The sequence below is a fragment of the Canis aureus genome, chromosome 9 (genome assembly GCF_053574225.1).
Source record: "Canis aureus isolate CA01 chromosome 9, VMU_Caureus_v.1.0, whole genome shotgun sequence".
NCBI lineage: Eukaryota > Metazoa > Chordata > Mammalia > Carnivora > Canidae > Canis > Canis aureus.
Window position 1 is genome coordinate 71939898 of NC_135619.1, and position 19248 is coordinate 71959145.

At 49.8% G+C, this 19248-nt stretch overlaps 1 protein-coding gene across 1 annotated transcript in view; it reads left to right on the forward strand.

Annotated features, from left to right (window-relative positions):
- The window catches only part of YY1 (YY1 transcription factor), a 33538-nt gene extending 18553 nt beyond the window's left edge, over positions 1–14985 (forward strand). The window contains exons 3-5 of the mRNA XM_077910585.1: positions 7181–7241; positions 8926–9084; positions 9910–14985. Of these exons, the coding sequence (XP_077766711.1) occupies positions 7181–7241; positions 8926–9084; positions 9910–10092 (403 nt within the window). The 3' untranslated portion in view covers positions 10093–14985. The remainder of the gene's footprint in view (positions 1–7180; positions 7242–8925; positions 9085–9909) is intronic.
- Positions 14986–19248: the final 4263 nt, after the last annotated feature.

Sequence of the window (19248 nt, forward strand, 5' to 3'; positions counted from 1 at the left end):
GCCCCTTTTGTTTGTGGTATTTATTTCCCGGCACCATTGGACAGTTTTTATGAAGACGTGAGAACACACTCAAAGACCATTTTTAATAAGATGAAAAGAACTAATAAACTCTGGAGCAGGAAGACCGATGACTTCTTTTCTCACCCTGAGGTTGAATGGAGCCTGGACTGGCCAGGAAATTTAGGCAAGGGCAGGATGAGGAAGAGAGACAGCCTTGTGATCCCATACCATCTAGGGACAGAGTGGGTTCCTCATCCGTTTTTCTCTTGAGAGCAGAGTGGAGTGGATAAGAGCTGGAGACCCTGAAGTGTCTTGGTTTCTCCCAGCCCTGCTCCCTGCCATTGGGAGCCTGGTTTCCCCCACGTATCAGATGGACATTAGAGTCAGATTTGTTGTAGTAAACGGGTTTGTGTCCTAATCTCCGGTCCCGTGAAGCTGCAGCCATAGGGAAGGTATACATGACTTTACATTCTAATTGATCACAACTGAACAAAAAAAGTTAAGGCTTCTGTCCTTTTGTTAATGACATGAGTCCCAGCTTTTGTTGCCTTTCTTATTTTAAAGAGGTATGCTACTCAGTCCTCACCGCATACCTCTCCCCCAAAATACAAATAAAAATGGAATCTGTAGATATATAGTCAGCATTGAGGTTAGAGTTTGGGGGCAGATTGGAGTCCAATTGCATGCCAGTGTTAAGCATTATCGTATGTGTTTAAAGTAGTAATCTCTTGTTATCATGCTTGGAATTAGCGAGGATAGAGGCTGTTGTCCCCAGGGGTAGAGATACAGAATGCAGGAGTCAAGGAAAGCCTTATAGAGAGGGTGGCATCTGACTCGAGCCTTGAAGAACACTGAGATTTGGGGGGCAGGTGGGTTTTCCATGGTGGGGCTAATGCTAGTGTGGCATGAGCACAGTGGAAAGGTACATACTCAATCCCCATATGATATATGCCTAGAAAAGAATAAGTGGGTTTGGCTCGGAATTCAGTTGCTCACAGGGAGACAGTTGGAGTGTAGGAGATCATTGAGTCCTATGAATACTGGACCCACATTTCTGGATGTTTGTAGTGTGCAGCGGACAGCTGCAGAGGTGTGTGAGCAGTAGAGAAGGGGTTCTGTGATCAAAGATGGACTTGACATGTCTGCTGTCCCCAGGCTAGGTCGGCGCAGGTACAGCCAGGAAGTGGGAGAGGTCACCAGGGCCTGAGCCAGGATTGCAGGGGCCAGACTGCAGTGAAAGAATAAATGTGACTGGGTGGCAGGAGTTGGTGGAAAGACTGAAAAAAGACTGGGTGTGTGTCTCTGGGAAGGAGGAATCAGAATGGATGTTCAACATTTTGTACCTCAGGTGGCAAGGGGTTGGGAGAGGGTGCCAGTTTGGGGTTTAGGGTGGGTATTGTTTGGTTTTAGATGCTAATAAATCATCTGTGTTGGACTTGAGGTGGTTTTAGGAAGGAAGCCAGGGCTAGACTCATCCGATGGGCAGTGGCAAAGGCTGAAAGTGGCATGGACGTCTGCGCTGTGAGAGGGCAATTGTGGAGAAGACAGTCTTGGGAAAACCCTGTGATCGGAGCACAAGGGAACCAGCAACAGGGTAGAGGGCTCATTCAGACAGACCCAGCAGCTCAGGAAGGCCCAGGGAGTGGTCAGGAGGTCCAAGAGAGAGGGAGGAGAGTAACGTTTCTTTGAATTCTACTTGCAAAAAAAATAAAAAAATAAAAAAATGAATTCTACTTGCAGAGTGATGGATGATTTCAGTGGAGGAACAGAGGGCTGTGACAGGGTTTTACAGAGAGCATGAACCTGGGGGTACTGAGCAGCAGTGATGAGGTGTCGGTGACCCTTGGCTTTGTTCACCCTCACTGCTGAATTGGGGCAGTTGATCTGAAAGTTTGTCCCTGGTTTCCTGAAGAGAAAATCTGAGGTTTCAACCCCACATTCGGGAAGCACGTGTTGCTGTTGCAGAATAGAAGCTTCTGCTTGCTTCCCACGTGGCCTTGCATCTGCCTCAGGGCTGCCTTCAACCCTACTAGGTCTGAATGAGACTTTTCTTCACCAGCAATAGATAATTAGAAGACTGGAACCACGTTTTGAGATTTGGGAGGAAAGTTACTATAAACAGAATTCTTGATTCAGCAAAGCTGTCAGTCAAATACAGGGCAAAAAGGCGGCCATTGTAGACACTAAGGATTTGTTCTATGTTGCATGCACCCTTTCTGAGGGGGTTACCTGACGATATACTCCAGGAAAACGACACACATCAAGAGGAAGCCTTCCTAAAGAGTCTGGGGAACAGAAAATCAGGAGGGCAGCTGTGCGGCAGGCTAGAAACAGCGTTCAGTTTAGAACAGAAAGTTGGTGAGTTGTAGGGCTTTCTTGAGGAAAAGTCGAGTTTGGTCAGGAGTGCATAGAATAAGTAAGAAGCCAGAAGGTCTTGGTACTATGGGAGAAAGTTCTCTAAAAAGGAAAAGATAATCAGAAACCCCCTGAAGAGCGAGGCGGTGCTCAGAAAGCTGTGGCCTAAAAGTGGGTATAAAATTTTGATGATTTTTGAAGTGCAGAGAGAGAACTTGTTTGGCCTGACTCTATAAGTCTCTCCTTGGTCCTAAAGCTACTGTGTTGGACTCCTAGAGCAAGAAATGTGATCCTAGCAACACGGTTAGATTCTACAGTAGCCAGTATATTTACATAATCATCTGAATACAGTGTGTGTTTCTTTTCTAATGAACCTGTTAAAGATTTCATTTTGTCTCGCTCATCCTAACAGTGTATACAAAATGAGGGGAGAGGGTTGGGCTCATCCCCGTTGTCCTTAGTATCATGGACTAGATCCTGTAAAACAAGTCTCTTAACTGGACAGTGCCGTGGTGAGAGATCGGAGCCTGGAATGCCCTATTTTGTCAGGTCCTCAGGTTTTGAGAATGTGTGTAACCAACCACTGAATAGGATTTTCCGGGGGCCCCAGGCCTTGGTGCCTGGGACTCCGAAAGCCAAAGCGGCACCAAGTTTCAAACTGTTGGGGTGCAGACACCATCTTCTTCTCTTGTAAAGACCCACAGAACTTGTTCTGCTGGCTTCCACTCTTTATCCACCTTGACTCAGCTCTTGGCTCAAGGTAGCTTGTTAGCTGCTTTTTCCCTTTCCTCTGTGTGCTGGGTGATGGGGTTCCACACTGGACCTGGAACTGACCAGAGAATGGTTCAGGTTCCTGTCACATCAGGCCTAGAAAATCGGTTGGTAGTAAGTAAATCAGTTACATGGTGGTGGGAGTGGGGCAGGTATAAGAAATGAGGACTTTCATTTGAAAGCCCTAGAATTGGGGAGGCGACTTTGTTCTTTTTTTAAATACTTCAAAAAGTGGTCAGTGGGTGGGACCTGGCAAGCTCTAGTTCCTGATTAAATTAACAGCCTTTGTGCCCTTTTTCATTAACTACAGTTAGCCCTCTAGAAAATTTTGGTTTAGAAAGCTCAGAATTCGGAGTAGTTAGGTTGGTCTTCAGTTATTTTCATTGTTGGCCACCACCCAGCCCAAGACTTTCCCTGCAGGATTAGTGTAAAGATGAGATGTGGTAGCAGAGCCAGAAGTACCGTCAGGTGAAAACAGGTGAAGATGTACTATCTGCATAGGAGATACTCTATCTGGCGAACTTGGCCTCATTTGATGGAGGCACCACTCCTTGCAAGAAGGGAGGTGAGTTTGGTTGCAGATGGTAGTGGCCTTCCACCAGAGCCTCTGCCCCAGGAGCGCAGGCCCCAGGGTGGGGTTCCAGGCTGAAGGCAGCTGAGCTTATTTTACTGTGAACAGGCTTATCTTCATTTAATACTCTGCCTCAAAAATGTTTCCTCTCCGTATCTGGGACATTGAGCTTTAACTTAGAACTCAGGTTTCGCCCTGCTGGAAGCAGTGCCAGGAGATTCCTGCAGTTTTTTGGTCCTGGCTCCCACCACATTGGCAGAGTAAGCTGGGGGTAGAACCAGTGTCCACGTTGCCCGGGGCATGCTCTCCATTCTCATTGAACAGGAAGCTTCTCTTGTCGGGTACCTGGCTCCTCCATGTAATGTATAATCTATCAAAGGTACCTTCCTACTGACTTGAGCTGTTTCTCAACAGTCCTGCAGCCCTTTAGTTGAAAATTGAAAACAGTGGCTCGGAGCATCAGAACCTTCTGGGTTGTTAAGTATGACTGGCCTTTTTTTTTTTTTTCCCTCCAAGGAATGAACTTATTTTTAGGTTAGGCCCATTTAACACACAGCCGGGAATGATGAGAATAACTGTCATTCCCCAAGAGCTTCAGGTACATTCTCTCTTTTAGTCTTCGCAGCTATAAAGCACATAGTAGCCTTCTACCTTTTTACAGAGTAAGAAACTGAGGCTGAGAAATTAAGTGATTTGCTCAAGGTCATGCAGCTGGTAGAAGTCTGTGCCAGGCCCACCCCTGGGGCCCCCAGAGGGATCCAGCAGCGCCTCTGCCCACTGTCGGTGGCACCCTTTGTAAAATATCCTAGTCGAGGAAAAACTCAAATCTTGGACATCATGAATGGTTTGGGCAGGTTGAAAAGATATACCAAGTAGCAGTGTATGATTTGAGTCATCTTCTTAAAAATTAATTTTTTTAGGATTTCAAGTGCTTTTCTTTATTTTGTAGGTTATATATCAGTTGGTGCCATGAAGATTTAATTTTAGTCTTTACTCACAAAAAAACTCCCCACTTTCAATCTAGTTTTTGGAAAATGACCTTTTCAGTGTTTGCCTTCAAATAAAATAGAAAAGGCACCAACGTACACCGCCTCATTTGCCACTCTGGTGAAGAAGGAGGATTTGCCAAGGAGCTTAAGAGTGGCTGCAATTAAACCTTTCACTTCCTTCTTGCATCCAAGGGTGTTTGTCCAAATACATTTTAAGTTTTCATTCTAAAATCAATTATATTGCTACATGCTGGCACACATTTTGCACATGACATTTTAAGAAAAAATACTGCTTAATGATAACAGTTAAGAAATCGAGAGTTTGGTAAATGGTACATGCATGGGACTATGCCCTTTCATTTAGAGTATATTTGAAAATTGTGATAAAACATTTTTAAAAATCATGTTCCTGGGAATAAATTTGAGAAAATGGTAGGGTGGTGGGATGGGCACACCTGTCCTACTGATGCAGGTACCTCACTGACATTGATCCCCCACATTGGAACCCCAGATGGGTGGGGACAGGAGATGGTTGTCTGTGTGACTAACCTGTGAACCCAGTGGACATTTTTAAGAGTGAGTTTGTTAACATAATTTGTACACAATAAAATTAACCCCCTCTCAGGGGCATACCACTCTTGCAAATTTGGACAGACACAATCACTTAGCCATGTCCACAGTTGAGACGTACAGAGCATTTCGGTGTAATCATCAAAGAGTAAACATTATCCATTGGGAAGACTGAAGCCTGGTTCTTAATAGACCCTTTTTTTAAGTTATTATTATTAATACCTGATTGATTGGAGTAGAACTCGTTCTTGTGGACTGCTGTTGTTTTCCAAACTCTGATCTAACCTGCAGGTGGTACAGTGGTACCAAATTTTTGTCCTCTGAAGTTCTTTGAGCTCAGACTCCAGCTCCAGGGATTAATGGTACCTAAGATAACAGGCTAGCTAGTTCAGAGCCCTGTACCCAACAAACATTTAGAAAATATTTGCTAGCTGATGGGGTAATCCCTCAAGTACAAGAGCCAGTGAGTATCTACAGGGTTGGAATGGGGGTGGATACCAAGCTGGAAATGTTCTCAGAATTTAAAGTAGGAAATTCACACAGTCTTGAACAGACTCCCGAGAAGTCGGTTCCAGCCGCCAGATAAGTTATTTCACCAGTGCTCCTCCAGGGATGGAGAGTTTAACTAGGTGACTTTGCCAGTTGAGGTTTTATAAAACAAACTTCAGGGCATGCCTTTCCCAGATCAAGGGTGAAGAAGGACCTTTGCCAGGGCCTTTGCTAACTTAAAGATGACCGCAGAAATCTTTTGTGATGAGAGAGTGCTGGTAAGTTAGCTCTTACTGGTAAGACATCGCTGACCTCGTTGCTTGTTTGTTAACTGTGCATCCTCACGTAGGACAGTGAGGTAGCAAACGGCGGGACAGAAGGAACGTCTGTCTCGGAGATGTAAATCTTTTTTTCTAGTCTCTCTAGGAACTCTTAATCTCTCACCCCTCTACCACACACAGATCTGTAGGGAGTATTTGGAGAGAAAGTTTTGACAAAAGACCAAAGGTTGGTTCAGTGGAAATAGCAGGTAGGTAAGCTACCAAATCAATAAGCTCTCTGGGCAGTGAGTCTGCACAGGGCCAGAGATCGGTCGTTTTTTATTTAAAACAACAACAACCTATTTTTTGAAAAAACTGTAATCTCCCTCCCACCACTGCCACCAAAAGTAGTAGTATGATAAAATTCAACAGTGGAAAAGAGTATGGGGTGTTCCACCTGTCCACCAGTCCTTAGAGGCTCCTCCCCCAAAACACCAATACCAAGTTCATGTACTATGTTTCTTTCCAGAGATAATGTATATGAAAGATTTTCTGTTTACAAGGACTATTCTGTACCCTTTTCAAAAAATTATCTCTCCTAAAGATAATGTCTGTCAGTATGAAATGAACCCTCCCTCCTTTTTTCTAAGCAGTTTTGTAGGGATCTGTGTTTAAGTCCCCCCACCCTCCCCCCACCCCCCAATCTCCCTTTTCACAAGGTGTCTTTGTTACCACAGCAGCTGCTCTTGGATACCTTGCGTAGCTCCCACTAGGAGATTCCTCTGTGTTTTGGGCTGGTGGTCTTGCGTTATTTAAAGAGCTTGGAGGAAAGAGCTGATATTTGAGGCACACAGACCTCATTGCTGGTCTGAGTTGCCCCAGCTCGCTCGCTGTGAGACCATCCATGGCAGCAGCTCAGCCTTTGTGAGGCTTTGTGAGCACCAGCATCCGCATCTGTGAAACGGGAAGGACGCTTCCCAGTCCCGGGTTCTCAGTGAATGTGGTGGTCGCAGCCCTTCCCTCCTGGATGCATTCTGTAATCCTAGTTGTTTGTATCTATAAGGAAAACATTATAGGGGACTATATGATTTATGCCAGATGAGTCTACCCACTCCTACAAATCTCTCTCTCTCTCTCTTCTTTTTTTTTTTTTTTTTTTTTTTCTTTTTGGTAAGAATGAAGCCAAGAAAAATTAAAGAAGATGATGCTCCAAGAACAATAGCTTGCCCTCATAAAGTAAGTAATGCTAGGGGAAAAGTGTTCATTAACTTGCCAATGAAGATTTAGAGAGCTCATAAGCAATCTGCACTTTAATTTCCATCTATTAATTGAGGAACTATAATTTTTGGTTTCTAAATTTAAGAGCGATATTTGTGATGTAAGTTTTGTTCAGTGAAGGCCACATAAATACTATTAAATGGGGTTACTGTAGGTTGCCAGTGTTTTTGTTCTTACTATATATTGAATATATGATGTTAGGATGTTATTCTTTTTGGATTATTAAGAAGTCAGTCTTAGGACATTGGGTTGTATCTCACCCATGGACCTTTGTGAGACTGTAAACTCATTGAAATTTGGAAATTATTTTGGATGTTGCTAAAGTAAGCCTAATAAAGCTACATTTCCTTCACAATTTTCTTAATTTGCCCTGTTAACTGTGTGTTATCAGAGGGTTGCTTAATTGTTTTCAAATGTGATTAGCCTTCCAAATAAAAGGATCGCCTAAGAAGTGACTTTGAGGTGTGGGTTGGGTCTGTCTCACACTTGATTGGATGGATGAAAAACTAGCAGAAAAAGAAGTATCACATAGGTGAAGAAAAAGAAAAGGGGAAGAAAGTTTTAATGGGATAAAGAATTTTTAAAAAATCAGTAATTGGAGAAGGATGAGTCTCAGTGGGCAATTTCCTTCTAGTGACCACTCGCGGGTTCTTTTTCGGTGCTTTTTCACCACGTTTAATGTAGAGACTGTGAAATGTAAAACTAGTTCCTTGAGGGGGGCAGCACGCACAGTAAGAAGCATTTGAAAACAGTTAGGCCCTGAGTGCCTGTCATCCCTCTAGCTTCTCTGTGTACTTTTCCAAATTCCATTTTTTTAAAATTACATTTGCTGAATGGAAGCACAGCCCTGGGGGCCAGGGGGCCAGAGCTGTGGCTCCCCCCGCCTCATGCCTGTGAAGCTGTCCTGTTGTGCTGTCCGCTCATCCCCCACCCACTCCATCCCTGGACAGCAACTGCAGAAGAAATTGTGAAGGCCATGCTTGTCCTGAGCACCACACACCCATCTGCCCCCCCCCCCCCCCCCCACTCCCCGCTCCGGTGTCCGTGTGCCTGCTGCTTTTCCCGGTGTCTCACAAAATCAATTTCTTCTGTAGTTGCCATTCCTTGGAGACCCTCTTGCTTCTTTCTCTGTCAAGAAGGGGAAAGAGGCAAAGAGAGAAGAGGGAACAGTAGGCGATGGAGAGTGACAGCCCATTCTTGCAGCACAGAATGTGGGGCCCACCAAAGGTAGTGGTGGACTGCTGTCATTTCAACCCCATTTGTTAACCAGGGCTTCCGTTACTTCATCTGGGGGTCAGAGTTGGGTGAGGCAGCTGTGGTGTGGCTGGACGCCAGGCTGCTGGGTTCTACCCCCAGCTCGGCTCCTATGATCAGTGTGACCTTGGGCAAGTCTACTTAAAGACATCTCTGAGCCTCAGTTTCCTGATCTGTAACACAGGGTTTGCATTAAATGAGAAGGCCTTTTCCAGCTTATCCGGTTTTTGTCTTAAGTAATTAAATATCTCTACTATGATACTGAGTAAACAGTAAATGGGGAGGTTGGGTGGGGGAGTTCTTGGGTCAATGAAGGCTGTTTTTAAGTGGTTGAACCCTTTGTAACAGTTTGCAGCATGAACCACTAAGCTTCTCTCTCTGTTTGAAGGGCTGCACAAAGATGTTCAGGGATAACTCTGCCATGCGAAAGCACCTGCACACCCACGGCCCCCGAGTCCACGTCTGTGCAGAGTGTGGCAAAGCTTTTGTTGAGAGCTCAAAACTAAAACGACACCAACTGGTTCATACTGGAGAGAAACCCTTTCAGGTAGATCCGGTCCCTTCCTCCTCTGCACTACCCGGCAAGTGTAGGCGGGGCTCTGGGCGCTAGAGAGACACAGCCCAGAGACTGAGACTCGGGCTCTCGGTGCTCCCTGGGTCCTGATGAAGCACCCGGAAGGGCTGCCCTGGGTCCTGTCTCCCTCGTGTGCAGTCTCTCCAGTAGTGGAGACGGGCGTACGGTGTATCGGGGTGTTGATGGGGGTGGATTGCTCAAGAAAGAGCAAGCCTGAAACTGCATTTCTAGTGCGTTCACTGTGGGACTGAAGCAATTTTTTTTCTGTAGTTGGTGTAAGTATATTGAATTACCAATTGACAGCTTCTAAAATGTTACCATATGAGAATAAGTATCGATGAAGTTTTGTCTTGTTTTTAAGAAACCCAGAACAAGTGAACGAACTAGCAGTGCAGCTCTGAATTTAACATGGTTCTTTTTACCTGACACCAGAAACCTTCCTAATCATTTGTATTTTATTATTTGAAACATTTACACAAGTACGAAGACCTTCACATGATCCCAAGGAAGATTCTTGGTATTTCGCCAAGTGTCTCTCTTCCCTGATATTTAAATAATTCACGAGGGCTGTGCCTGGGTTTCAGAAGCTGTCCCTTCCCGCTTGGCCTGCAATGGGACTGGCACATTTCCCCAGTGCTGGGAGGAGGACGGGGGGGGGGGGGGGGGGGGGCGGGGATGACGACACAAGGCACCTGGTGAGGGAGGCAGGCTGTTCTTAGGCACGGCTGTGCGCTGCCCACTCTCTTGATCACAGTCACAGGTCGCTGAGTTGGGTTATCTCTGGTCTTTCCCCGACAGTGCACATTCGAAGGCTGCGGGAAACGCTTTTCACTGGACTTCAATTTGCGCACACACGTGCGAATCCATACCGGAGACAGGCCCTATGTGTGCCCCTTCGATGGCTGTAATAAGAAGTTTGCTCAGTCAACTAACCTGAAATCTCACATCTTAACACACGCTAAGGCCAAAAACAACCAGTGAGAAGATGACGGAGAAGACCCTTCTCGACCCCGGGGAGCATCTTCCAGGAGTGTGATTGGGAATAAATATGCCTCTCCTTTGTATATTGTTTCTAGGAAAGAATTTTAAAAATGAATCCTACACACCTAAGGGACATGTTTTGATAAAGTAGTAAAAATTAAAAAAAAAAACTTTAATAAGATGACATTGCTAAGATGCTCTATCTTGCTCTGTAATCTCGTTTCAAAAACACGGTGTTTTTGTAAAGTGTGGTCCCAACAGGAGGACAATTCATGAACTTCGCATCAAAAGACAATTCTTTATACAACAGTGCTAAAAATGGGACTTCTTTTCACATTCTTATAAATATGAAGCTCACCTGTTGCTTACAATTTTTTTAATTTTGTATTTTCCAAGTGTGCATATTGTACACTTTTTGGGGATATGCTTAGTAATGCTATGTGTGATTTTTCTGGAGGTTGATAACTTTGCTTGCAGTAGATTTTCTTTAAAAGAATGGGCAGTTACATGCATACTTCAAAAGTATTTTCCTGTAAAAAAAAAAAAGTTATATAGGTTTTGTTTGCTATCTTAATTTTGGTTGTATTCTTTGATGTTAACACATTTTGTATAATTGTATCGTATAGCTGTATTGAATCATGTAGTATCAGATATTAGATGTGATTTAATAGTGTTAATCAATTTAAACCCATTTTAGTCACTTTTTTTTTTCCGAAAAATACTGCCAGATGCTGATGTTCAGTGTAATTCCTTTGCCTGTTCAGTTACAGAAAGTGGTGCTCAGTTGTAGAATGTATTGTACCTTTTACCACCTGATGTGTACACCCCATGTAACAGAAAAGGGCAACAATAAAACAGCAATCCTACAGAAAGAATACGGCAGAAAAAGATCTGTAAGCACAGTCTTATTTCCTTTTGTTGTCCAGAATAATTATAATTCTCGAGCCTCCCAGAAATTGGAAGCTAAATAAAGCAACTCAAGTTTCCTTTATTTTGCACTCAACTACAGTGACTTGTGATTGCAGCGGTGCATAGATGTTTTAGGACTTCCTACGCGTGCTGAATTCTGGGAGAGAGTAGGTGACAGGCATCCCGAGTTAAGGAACTACCTCAGAGTACCCCAGACCGGGCCCGTTGGTGACAGGTTTTTGATTTTAGCTCTCCCCCAGCAAAAGTGTGACTGAAGCAGCTGCGCCCTGGCCTGTGTGTGCACGCGTTCAAGGTAAGCTGTCACCTGGACGGGGCGCGAGCAGAGGGGAGACCCGGGGCACTTCCATTGCTCGGGCTGCCTTCAGGGCAGCCCCAGCGGGTCCTTGGCTTGTCTGACAGGAAGCGCTTAGGGTTCTCAGCTGCTGGTAGGAGAGTCTTGGTTCCTCCATGTGGTAGAGGCTTTAAATGCTGGCACGTGTCGTGGGTGAGCACCAGTGGCTTTCATGCTTCTACCTGGACAGCGAGCACAGACTGGCAGGGTAGTTAGATTATAAAGATATATTGTACTCAGTGAGTACTTCTCACGTTGTGACCTCCTAAATGTACAATTATAATTCTTGAATTTTACTTAAGAGTCAAATACCAGACTTGTGAGACTATTTTATAAACTGCCATGATACAGCAAAATCCCCATGTACTCAAAATGCAAATATACTGTGTGTGCTGCACGCTTGACTCTGCGAGGTAATTGAGACAAACTAGCTAATATAATATCTGTGGTTTATTTAAGATGTCCAGGACACCATCAGGCCAAAAATGTAGCCCTGTCTCTTAAGAGCTTCTCCATCGGTCCTGTACAGGAGGATTGGTGACCTAATAGCAGTGACCCTGTGGCTCTCCGGAATTTTGAAGTGCCTTCTGAATCCTAAATGACAAATTTAACTTGAGACGCTTTTTTTTTATTCGTTCAGAATCTGTTATCCATTGGGTAGTTTGATCAGAAGACCCCAGCTGTTCTCTGGATAAGCCAGGCTTTGCTGTATCTGGCAGTCAGGAGAGAGGTAAGCCGGTGGCGGAGGTCCCCTTCGAAGCTGCGTGCCTCAGTGCAAACGTGTGGTTCTTTTGACTAGACCTGGGGTGGAGGCCTCCACCGATGCCCGTGGTGTAAGCGCCCGTACCTGCCCTCTCCACTGTCAGGTGGGCAGCCTCTGGGTGGCTATACTGAAAATGCCGCACCACCCCCGCCCAGCACTGCCACACGAGAGCCTGGTCCTGGCCTTGTCCTCAGGACTCCTGCCCAAGGGCCCACGGCTAAGCCGACTGGTGCCATGGGCAGGTGTCGCCAGCAGCCCCCCCAGAGCCACACCATGACCTACAGAGAAGCCAGGCTCCCGTGTGGAGCGAGGTCCCCCTTCCTCTGTGCCTTGATCCTTTGGGGGATGCCTTGGTCATCTCTTGTGCCCCTTCTGTCTCTGCGGGGAACAGCCATCGCTCCCCAGGGCCCTTTGTCCATGTGTCTTCTCTTGCGGGTCTTCAGAGTTCATCTCTGACAGGAATTTGATTGGGGGTTGGAAGACGATGGAATGTCCCAGGTTTCTGGTTGGCGGGGCGCTCTCGATTCCCAGTAGTGTACGTAGGAAGCTCGTCAGTGAGCGGCAGTGGAAAAATAGCCGTTGTCCTCATTGGCTGTAACCGAAACCCGTCGTGCTTGTGGTTAGAATTTATAATTTTGCTAAAGATGTAATTTTACTGCAGTTTGAAGTGGCGTTCTAACAGTGAGTCCCTTGTCTTGAGGATTAACCTGATTTATAAGTAATACTGATAGACATATTTTCTTACATCCGAGCTGAAATAAATGCATGTTTCTAGCATATGTAATATAAAAGTTCCAGAGGATAAGTTTACATTTAACAAGATGTTGTTTTCTATTTTTGGATTTCTTATTATTTTCCCCCTTTTTTGGTAGTGGGGGGTCTCGGGGGAAGCATAATATTTGTATAAAGAACTGTCACCCCAGAGTGACATTTATTTTCCAAGGTGACATTGAACTCACGCTGTTGGTTTCATATGGTGTTTGTGTGCTGTGCCTAGATTCAAGGCCTGAGGATTTGAGGAAAATCAAGATCCCCCCCCATTTGGTGTTCATGTGCAACTTCTTTTAAACATCACTTATTTTGCTGAATTTGACTAAAGCAAGGCCTTTTGACAGAATAGTATCTCGATGCCTGCCAGTGTGTCTGAGCAGAGCTCTAGATGGTTTCTTCACAGATAGAGGACAGTCCCTTCCATTCAGCAAGAACCCAGAGAGACCCCACGGTCTGCCTGAGTAGCCGCCGTGGTGCAGTAGGGGGGCTTCCTGCTGCCCCCGCTCCGCCCAGTGAAACCTAGCTGTTGCACCGCGCCTCTATCTATGTCCCTGGCGCCGGCACACCTGCCCCCCCCCCCCCCCCCAAGGGTTTGAGTGGGAAGCTGAGGACTCCACCTCACACTGCAGGCAGAGAGAATTGATGGCTCCGTGTCTGGCTCCTCTGTGGCCTGGGATCAGCATGGCTTAGGAAAGCCATGTGATTAATCTTTGATTCCTTAAGTTCCTTCTGTTTTCTGGACATCTGACCACCAGCAAGAGCAAGGATCCCAGAGGTCAGTATAGTGGGAGAGCAGCAGAGGCTGCTCACCAGCGTCTCCCTCGTGCCATGACCCTGCCCTCCTAGCTTCCTCCTAGCTATTCCGGCCTGCCCGTCGTGGGGTGGCCTCAGACCCCTGGCGCTTGTCTAACCTTGTAGCTTGTAGCCCTTTGTCCTGATTCCCTTTGGAAGCTCAGCGGGTCCTGGCAGGTGCATGCCACCCAAACTCCCAAGCTCTGCTTCCTTGCCGCCCCGGTCATGCACGCCATAGCCTGCACAGAAGCACTGAATGTCTGGCTAGGTCTCCTGCACCTTCCATTTACTGGCCTTGGCCAACTTGGTCACTGCTCACGTGCGCTCAGGTTCCCTGGTTGCATGAAGATGGTGTGAGGCCCTTTAGAGCAAGTGGCATCAGGCTTCTAGAAGGAGACGGGCCCCTCCACAAGTGGGGTATACACGGCTGGAAGGCTGCCGGCATCCTGTCCAGGTCAGAGAGGCCAGCAGGGTGCTGGAGAGGATGTTTAAGCTGGGGCCGTGTGGGGCCGTGGGAGGGGTGGGTGGCGTACTGTTGACACACTTCTCCACTCCCCTTAGAAAAACCGGAAGGGAATGTTGACCGTGAACCTGAGCATTAGTTTAGGTCAGCAGGCAAATCAAGCTTCCTGCAAGCCGGTCACCCCGCTCCCCAAGTTTCTGACCAGCGTTCTGGGAGTCTGCAGAGGGGGAGTGTGGTGGTAATCACGTTCATCTGAGTCGCAATGATTGATTTTCCACAAAGTGGCAAGTTTGATCAAATTGCTTTTCCTTCAAGACACTCAGACGCCATAAGAAACAGCATCGGGATGTTGCGGGGCGGGGGCAGTGGCTGTGCTGCAGTCTGTTGGCTGCTCTCTGGGGGCCGCACAATGTCTGCACACATCGTGGCAGGGAAAGGGCATCAGTACCAAACACGATAACCTTTTTTCTACAACATCCATAACTGTTAACGAGGCTCTATTATCTACGGATGGTGATTGGTCAAGCCATTTTCATAGAACAATTCTGTTTTTATTCACTTGCTGGTAACTTCTGTAGGCCCTGACTCAAGGACTTAGCATTGTGTCTCATGTACATCTTTTCTTAAATGTTCTTTGCCATTTCTGGAATTGTCGTCCTTGGTTTTTCCTTAGCTCATAGGTCATAGATGCAGAAATATTATAGTATTTAAGGCATCCGCATCAAGCATCAGATGGCTTTGCATCCAGAAAAACATTTAACGATAACTCCGTTTGAAGCACCACGCATGTGTAACATGGCTCTATAAAATATAATAAACGCATAATGTTGTTAAGCTTTTTAACGCCTGTGATTCGTTCGTTTGTCCCTCGGTTCTCCAAGCCTCTGCCAAGGAATCCTGGCCCCTCGTGGGTTCCCTTCCGGCACAGGAATGGAAACTCGCAGGGCCCCACTCACACCAGCCAGAAATGCTTCCTTCGCCTCAGCTCCACGGTGGACGAGCGGGCCAGAGTTTTAATGAGGACCTCGCCCACTTTTTGGAAAGCACAGCCTAAAGAAATGCTCATGTGTTGGGGCCCACAACCCCCAGTGGTAGTTCTGGGAGCTTTGGTGCCACAAAGAACGTACCAATGGGGATAATAGACTTGAAACCTGGATGAGTTCTACCGAGAGCCAGTTAGGATTTGGCCAAAAGCAAAATGCAGAGGGGTCTGGCCTTCCCCACGCTGGGGCCCTGGTGTCTAATGTACTAGCCAGGAGGTTTATTCTCACTGTCCTTGATTCATGTGACTTTCCCTTTTCGCTAATGACAGAAGGGGCTGCTGACCCCATGTTGCTGAGGTGGCAGGTCCTAGGCCCATGTGAGGCCCAGAACTGCTGAGTAAAGACCTGAGGTAGGGCTGAGCCTGAGGGGTCGCCGAGGTGAAAGAAATCGTGTGCGCATCTTCAGATCTTAGACGGGAAGGAACTGAGGTCCTGGAGGGCTGCGGGGTGGCTTTCTGTGAGCCCCCGGCGCCAGCTGGCTGCGTGTTGAGAACCAACTGTGCCCAAGACTGTGCCCCCATGCCCGGCGTTGCGAACCAGGGTTTCACGTACTCCAAACTGCTCCGGGAGCAGGAGCTCCGTAGCTGCCCCACGGCAGGGGAGAGGGCCACTGGCTCCTCCGACCCCTTGCAAAGAAGCGGGTCCCTGCCTACCGAGCGGCCCTAGGCCCGCCCCCACCCTAGTCCCCAAGTCTAGGACCGTGCACCGCCGGCCTTGGAAGCTGAAGCCGCGGCCACTGCACCGGGCCGACCTCTCCGCACCCCACCGGGCCTGCGCTCGCCCCCCCTCGCTCCCCCCTCGCCGGGGCTCACAGCTAAGGCCCAGCCCTGCCCTCCCCAGCCTTCCCCTGGCCGTGACTCCCCGGGTTCGCGCCTCCGTTAGTGTGCGGGGCGGGGCGGGGCGGGGCGGACTGTGCGGCCGGATGGCGCGTGACAGCCGGGGCCGGGCGGGCGGGCGGGCTCTGGGGGGCCGAAGCCCAGCTGCTGCCCGCGACCCGGCGGGGCCCGCGCCGTCCCCTGCAAACCTGCTTGTGTACCGGGACCCAGGAGGCCCCGCCCGCCCCGCCCGCCCCGCCCGCGGGTGCGGCTCCACCTCCGGCCGCCGGGGGCGCTGCTCTGGGGTGGGGGGGGCGGGTGCGCGTGCGCGAGGCGGCAGCTTCCCCCCAACCAACCACGCCCCCTGGGATCTCACCTGCCCGGGTCTCGCCCGGGACCCGCCCCTCGACATCCGCCTCAAGGCCGCCGTGTCCACGCCCGACGGGCCCCCAAACCCTGGCTTCCCGCACCTGCCGACCCAGCGAGGCCCTGTGCCCGCGCCCTGCCCTCCTGCTCCCCCGGGTCTCGGCGCCCCCAGCCCTGGCTTCACTCCGCCCTGCACGACCCAACCTGGCCCTGCGCCGGCGCCCTGCCCTCCTGCACCCCCAGCACACGCACCCTCTCAACACTTCACACCCGGTGGCCCAGCATGTGCCTCCCCACCCCCCCCCGTCCCGTGTCCCCGTGTAGTGGATGTCCTCCCCATCCACGGGGACATTCAAACCAGAATTCCCAAGAAGTCTGTCCTGGTGGCCTCCCCCCGCCCCCCCCACACACACACTCAGACATTAGTGTTGCCCACTTTGCTCCCCAAACCTGCCTGGATGTCATGTGAGCTGGCCTGGGAGGGTGGCCAGGGCAGGGTGGGAGCCAGTGTCCCTGCAGGCTGAGCTCCCAGCAGCCACTGCCCCTTTTCTGGTGAGCCTGGGACACAATGGACACCCCACCCCCCACCCCCAAGGGTAGGTGGCTGCCATGCGGTCAGGGTAGGAGGCCACGGCAGAAAGGAAGCAGAGACCAAGGAGCACACAGGCCGGGGCCTGGCCCTGCTGCCCCTCTGCTGCCTGAACTGTCACTCCAGGGTGTCTGTCACCTGCAGCCACAGGTGGTGGTCCTGCACCAGGACTCTAGGGGGCCAGCCCAGGCTGATCCTGGCTCTTGTAACACTCCCACAGTGGGGTGGAGGAGGGCCCAGCATATCCAGGGCTGGGCCTGAGACAGGGGCAGGGTGGGGGCCGTGTGAACCCTGCGCTCTCCCCCACCGGCCTGCGCTGCAAACGCTGCAGAGCGCTGCTGGGAGACCACGGGTGGGTGTGAGCTGTCATCGCGTCACAGAACCCACTGGCTACAGGGTGGCGGAGAAGGCCGCGTGCCCTGGAACCAGGGGCTCTGATTTACGAGTGGCTGAATGACTCCGTGCAAGTGGCCAGTGAGGGGAGGGAGGATGACGTGGTATTCACTCCTTGCACCTGGGGCCCAAGGGGAGACAAAGGAAAAGAGTAATCAAGGCATGTGTGCACACGGAAGAGGTGGCCAACGCTTCCTCTCCACGCTGGCCACTTGAGAACTGGAGAACTCCGGGGAAGAGAGTTTTATTGACTCAGTTTCCCTCGAACTGCCGCGGGGCTTCATCTGTCACCTGCGTGCCCCCACCTGCCCGCTGCCGGAGCCCTTCCTTCCCAGCCTTGACATGCACTTTAGCTCAGACACCCCCCTCGGGCCTCCTCTTCCTACACCTGTGGGCCCATCGCCTTCCGCCTCCTGCGGGGTCTCTAAAGCAGGAATCAGAGCCTCTCACTCCCCCGGGGGTAAAACCAGCCAACTCCTGGCTGTGGCCATGATGCACAACAGAGAACCCAAGAAACAGACCTGGCTGGCTTGGGGGCCCCGCAAGGCCACGGGGCTGCCTCTGCCTCCACTGCCCCTGCAGGCATCCCATCCCCATTTCGTGGGGTCACAAGTCCCCGGGAAGTGCTATGGTGCATTTGTCCCTTTTACAAACCTTTCCCAAGAGCTCCAGCCACTGCTTTTTCACTGACCAGGTCTGGGACACGTGGCCACCCCAGCTGCAAGGGAGTCCAGAAGCGTTTTTCTTTCTTTTCTTTTTTTTTTTTTTTTTGGAAGTGTATTTTCATCCAGACACGCTGGAGCCCAGAACATGCTGGGTTCTATTAGAAAAGTGCATGGCTGGGTCGGCTGGGTCGTCTGGGTGGCTCAGCCGGGTAAGCATCTGGCTTTGGCTCAGGTCTTGATCCTGGAGTCCTAGGATCAAGTCCCCCATCGGGTGTCCTGCTCAGTGGGGAGTCTGCTTCTCCCTCTCCCTCTGCCTCTCCCCTGGCTTGTGCTCTCTCTCACTTGCTCTCAAATAAATAAGATATTTGAAAAGAAAAAGGGCAGGTTGGCTATTAGGCACCTCAGAGGCTCAGCACCACTATGCGACTTGGCCTGGCGGGGAGCCACGCAGCCCTTCCACCCTCCGCCATGGGACTCAGCTACCTGTGATCCCTCGGCTCCAGCCCCACTGTCCCCTCTGTGGCCCCGTGGGCTGCTTAGGACTCGAGATCCCTCCGAGTCCCGAGCCTCGCAGGTAAAGGAAGGAGCATTTATCTGGTGCGATGCCATGCAACCAACCGTTAACAAAAACGTGGCCGACTGGACACGCTAATAAGGGAGCGGTCGATCTCTGTTGCAGAGTTGAACTGTGTCCCCGAAAGTTAGGCTGAAGGCCTCAGCCCAGGTACAGGCAGGGTCTTTGCAGATGTTATGAGTCAGAATGGGGTCAGACTGGAATAGGCTGGGCCCACGTGCCCAGGATGACATCCTTGTAAAAAGAGGAGACAGGAGCTGCCCGGGGTGACGGCCACGTGAAGATGGAGGGGAAGACTGGAGCGGGCTACCTGCAAGCCGACGGCCACCCGCCACCAGCAGGTGCTGGAAGAGGCCCAGGAGGGTGCTCTCCGGGGAAGCACCTGCTGCCGACGGATCCCAGACTCCCGGCCTCAGCATTTCAAGAGAAGAAATGTCAGTTTGGGCCACATGGCGTGTCACGTTCTGTATGGCGGCCCAGGGCAACCCCTGCAAGGCCACCGTCAGGTGAGGAAAGGCACAGAACAGAGCAGTCGGTGCCCGACCAGCTCTGTGGGGAGAGGGCTTGGTCCCACGTGCTGGTGCTCACTCGGCCTGGCCCCCCAGGAACCGCCGGGCCATGGAGGTGGGGACCAGGCTTCCGTCCTCCAGCCCGCCCATGT